At 47.7% G+C, this 4,491-nt stretch overlaps 1 protein-coding gene across 1 annotated transcript in view; it reads left to right on the plus strand.

The window, feature by feature from the left end:
- Positions 1-9: 9 nt before the first annotated feature.
- POLA2 (DNA polymerase alpha 2, accessory subunit) overlaps positions 10-4,491 on the plus strand; it is a gene marked incomplete at its 5' end in the record, with an annotated part of 5,402 nt that continues 920 nt past the window's right edge. Inside the window, 10 exons of the mRNA XM_029084443.1 lie at positions 10-82; positions 204-292; positions 395-551; positions 659-720; positions 819-861; positions 910-915; positions 1,022-1,140; positions 1,669-1,707; positions 1,915-1,988; positions 3,678-3,786. Coding sequence (XP_028940276.1) covers positions 10-82; positions 204-292; positions 395-551; positions 659-720; positions 819-861; positions 910-915; positions 1,022-1,140; positions 1,669-1,707; positions 1,915-1,988; positions 3,678-3,786 — 771 coding nt within the window. The remainder of the gene's footprint in view (positions 83-203; positions 293-394; positions 552-658; positions 721-818; positions 862-909; positions 916-1,021; positions 1,141-1,668; positions 1,708-1,914; positions 1,989-3,677; positions 3,787-4,491) is intronic.

Genomic DNA, 4,491 nt, shown 5'->3' on the forward strand with positions numbered 1-4,491 from the left:
TTGAAACTTTTTGGTTCTCCAGAAGAAAATTTGATTAAAAGCTACAAATTCATGTTCCAAAAAGCGCTCGATATCCGAGAAGGTGACACCACCATCTGGGGAAGGGGTTTCAGGAGGTGACCCCCCCCCCCAACTTTTAATGGTCCCCCCGTTTTTGGGGGGGTTGTTTTGGGGTGTGGATGACGCTCGTGCTCCCTCCCTAGTGTTGTCCTGGAGGATCGAGGAGCTCGGTGACACCCTGAAGAGCCACCATCACCTGGAGGACTTCGCTTCCGTTTTGCTCCCGGCACAGGTGAACCCCAAATCCTGTTTTTTATGAGTCTCACCTCATTTTTGGGGGTAAAACCAATCATTTTGGGGTTGGTTTTTTTTTTTTTGGCTGATTCTCTCTCAGGAACCGGTGACCGTTTTGGGGCAAATCAGTTGCGACAGCAACGGGAAACTCAACGCTAAATCTGTCGTCCTGGAGGGTGACCGAGAACATTCCTCGGGGGGACAAATCCCCCTCGACCTCTCGGAGCTGAAGGAATATTCCCTTTTCCCTGGCCAGGGGCAGACACAGGGATTTTGGGGAAATCCCCCCAAATTTTTCCTCCCCCCCCGCCCCCCCAAAAAAAAACCATTGACCTTGACACCCATTTTCTCACCCGCCCGTAGATCGTGGCGCTGGAAGGAACCAACAGCACCGGCAGGACCATGGTGGTCTCCAAGATTTATGAGGTGACAACGTGATGCTGCCGGTGTCTCACTGACTGTTACGAGGCTGGTTTTGGGGTGAAAAAGTCTTAATTTGGTGATAATTAATGATTTCTCTTTAGGGGGTGCCCCTTCCTTTCCACACACCGCCGGAGCCGTTGCCAGGTGAGCCCCAACACTTCCTCTACCAGTAGCTGCAAACCTCCCTGCCAGACACGGGTGACTGATGTCCCCAAAATCTCTCTTTTTATCCCCAAATTCTCTCTTTTTGTCCCCAAAATCTCTTTTTTTATCCCCAAACTGCCCTTATTTTTGTTCCTCACAGAGCAGAGGATGGTGTTGATGGCCTGTGGACCCTACACCACCTCCGACAGCATCGCCTACGACCCGCTCACCGACCTCATCGAGGTGATCGTCCGCGACCGCCCCGACGTCTGCATTCTGGTGAGGGGCTGGGGACCCCGATTTGATGATAAAAACCCAATAATTTATATTAATTAAACTCACAGTATCATAAAACAAGAAGCCACAGCATAAAAAACACACTTGAAGTTTCAAAATCTGGAAAATCAACCTAAAAAAGTGTTGCTGAGGCAAAAGTTGGCTCGGGCATAACCCCAAAACACTCATTTTTTTACCTTAAAGTGATAAAACACTCATTTTTTTTATCCCAAAATGACCCAAAAAGTGCTGTTTGAAAAGGAAATCCCACTCTGAGCGTCCCCAGCCGCCAGCCCGCTCGGAAATGTCGTGCTGTTTTTATCAGTTTCCCTTTTTCAGCTCAATTTGCCCCGATCATTTTGGGGCCACGGGATCAAATTTGCTTCATTTTGCTTAATTAATAAGAATAATTGAAAGATTCCCTTTTTTTGGGGCGGTTTAACGTGTTTCACTCATTTTCTGGGGCTGACAGAGCGTGGGGGGGTTGTTCCTGCTTGTGATTTTCTCTGATTTTTCACCTTTTTTTCCCAGTTTGGGCCGTTCCTTGATGCCAAACACGAGCAAGTGGAGGTGAGAGAGAGCTGCGGCCACGCGGGGGATGATTGGTGGGGTTTTTTTCCCCAAAACTGGTGGATTTTGGGTTGATTGATCCATGATTTTGGATTTTGGGAAGGCAAAGAAGCTGGGGAAAGGGGTTGAGGGTGACTTGGCGTCCTCTTTTGTACCTTAAAAGAAGGAGGAATTGTGCAAATCCCGTGGTTTCCCCTCAATTCCCAGAACTGTCAGCTCCTGGGACCCTTCGCCGACGTGTTCAAGCTTTGCCTGAAGACGATCATCGAAGGGACGAGGAGGTGGGGACGGCGGCTGCGGCGAGTTCTGCACTTTCCACAAGTAGCTGTTTTTAAATTTTACCCAAAAACTCCTTTTTTTTGGCACCAAATATGATCTGGATGAGGGGGGGTTTCATTGATTCCTCTGAGGGAAAAGCAGCAGAGAGGGGAAATCACCCCAAAACGCCTCCTCACACCCCCTGACCCACCGCAGCCTCCGCCTCTTGGCGCAGCCAGACCTTTGCCTTGATTATTTTTTACTAAATTGGCTAAAAAAGTGGTTTTTAAGCTTTTTTTTTTGCTTGCTTGTCAGGTTAAATGGGGGTGAGGTCCTGTATTGTTGGTCAACACCCTCCGGGGGCTTCGATCCCCAGGAAACATCATCACCTCGCAGCCCCTTTCCCTTCACCCCGGGGTGAAACATCTCTCCTGCGAAAGCCGAGAGGATTTTTGGGGAGATTTCAGCAGATTTTAGGTCTTCTCGCTACTAGAATGCCCCAAAATGGGTTCTTTTGGAGGGTTTCTGGCTGTAATTTTTAGGTGAAAGGCTGGGTTTGGGTGTTGAAATGTTCCTCAGCTCCACCTGTTAATTAATCAGCTGGTTTTTTCCCTCTTTTTTGCGTCACACCGGCTCTCGGATCATTTTTATCCCCAAATCCCCTGTTTTTTCCCTCTTTTTCTCATCACACCGGCTCTCAGATCGTTTTCATCCCTGAATCTCCTGTTTTTTCCCTTTTTTCTGGCTCTCGGATCATTTTTATCCCCAATTTCCCTGTTTTTTCCCTCTTTTTTCCGACAGCACCAGCTCTCAGATCGTTTTTATCCCTGAATCTCCCGTTTTTTCCCTTTTTTCCTCATCACACTGTCTCTTGGATCATTTTTCTCCCCAAATTCCCTGTTTTTTCCCTTTTGTTCCTCATCACGCCGGCTCTTGGATCATTTTTATCCCCAAATCCCCTGATTTTCCCTCTTTTTTTCCGACAGCACCAGCTCTTGGATCATTTTTATCCCCAAATCCCCTGATTTTCCCTCTTTTTTTCTAACAGCACCAGCTCTTGGCTCATTTTTGTCCCCAAATCCCCTGTTTTTTCTCTCTTTTTCTAACAGCACCAACTCTTGGATCATTTTTATCCCCAAATCCCCTGTTTTTCCCCTTTTTTCCTCATCACACTGGTTCTTGGATCATTTTTATCCCTGAATCTCCTGTTTTTCCCCTTTTTTCCTCATCACACCAACTCTCAGATCATTTTTGTCCCCAAATCCCCTGTTTTTTCCCTCTTTTTCTCATTGCACCAGCTCTCGGCTCATTTTTATCCCTGAATCTCCTGGGTTTTCCCCTCTTTTTTTCCTCATCACACCGTCTCTTGGATCATTTTTCTCCCTGAATCCCCTGTTTTTCCCTTTTTTTCCACCAGCGCCGGCTCTCGGATCATTTTTCTCCCAAAATCCCCTCTTTTTTCCCCTTTTTTCCTCATCACACTGTTTCTTGGCTCATTTTTCTCCCCAAATCCCGTTTTTCCCTTTTTTCCTCATCACACCAGCTCTCAGATCATTTTTCTCCCAAAAACCCCTCTTTTTTCCTCATCACACCATCTCCCAGCTCATTTTTCTCCCCAAATCCCCTGGTTTTTCCCTTTTTTCCTCATCACACCCTCTCCCAGCTCATTTTTTCTCCCAAATCCCCTCTTTTTTCCCCTCTTTCTCCCCCAGCGCCGGCTCTCAGCTCGTCTTCGTCCCCTCCCTGCGCGACGTCCACCACGACTTCGTGTACCCGCAGCCGCCGTTTCTCTGCCCCGAGCTGTCGAAGGACGACAAACCGGTAACCATTTCCTTCAGCAATTCTGCTTTTTTTACCCCAAAAGAAGCCAAATAAGACTGAATTCCCAGGAAAACCCCCCCTCCCCGTCCTTGCAAACAACCCTGCGCTGCTTTGGGTTGAAATTCCCCTTTTTGAGGGGTGTTTTGGGTATTTAATTCAAAGTTTAACACAATTGTGGTGGTTTGGGGTGAGTTTGGGGTGGTTTAGGGTGGATTTGGGGTATTTAAGGAAAGTCCGGCGCGACTGCAGCATTTTGGGGTGGGTTTGGGGCATTTTGGGGTGGGTTTGGGGCATTTTGGGGTGGGTTTGGGGGTGTTTAACGAACGCTTAGTGGGGGTGTTTAATGAAAGCTTAGAGTGATTGCAATGTTTTAGGGCAGTTTTGGGGTGAGTTTGGGATATTTTAAGGTGGGTTTGGGATGGTTTGAGGCACTTTTGGGATGATTTTGGGGGTGAGTTTGGGATATTTTAGGGTAAGTTTGGGGCGTTTTGGGTGGGTTTGGGGTGGTTTAAGGCAGTTTTGGGGTGAGTTTGGGGCATTTTAGAGTGAGTTAGGGGTATTCAGGGTGGGTTTTGGGCACTTTTGGGGTGAGTTTGGGATATTTTAGGGTAAGTTTGGGGCGTTTTGGATGGGTTTGGGGTGGTTTAAGGCAGTTTTGGGGTGAGTTTGGGGCATTTTATGGAGAGTTTGGGAGGGTTTGGGTGG

Source organism: Antrostomus carolinensis, unplaced genomic scaffold (genome assembly GCF_000700745.2).
Source record: "Antrostomus carolinensis isolate BGI_N321 unplaced genomic scaffold, ASM70074v2 scaffold5614, whole genome shotgun sequence".
Classification (NCBI taxonomy): domain Eukaryota; kingdom Metazoa; phylum Chordata; class Aves; order Caprimulgiformes; family Caprimulgidae; genus Antrostomus; species Antrostomus carolinensis.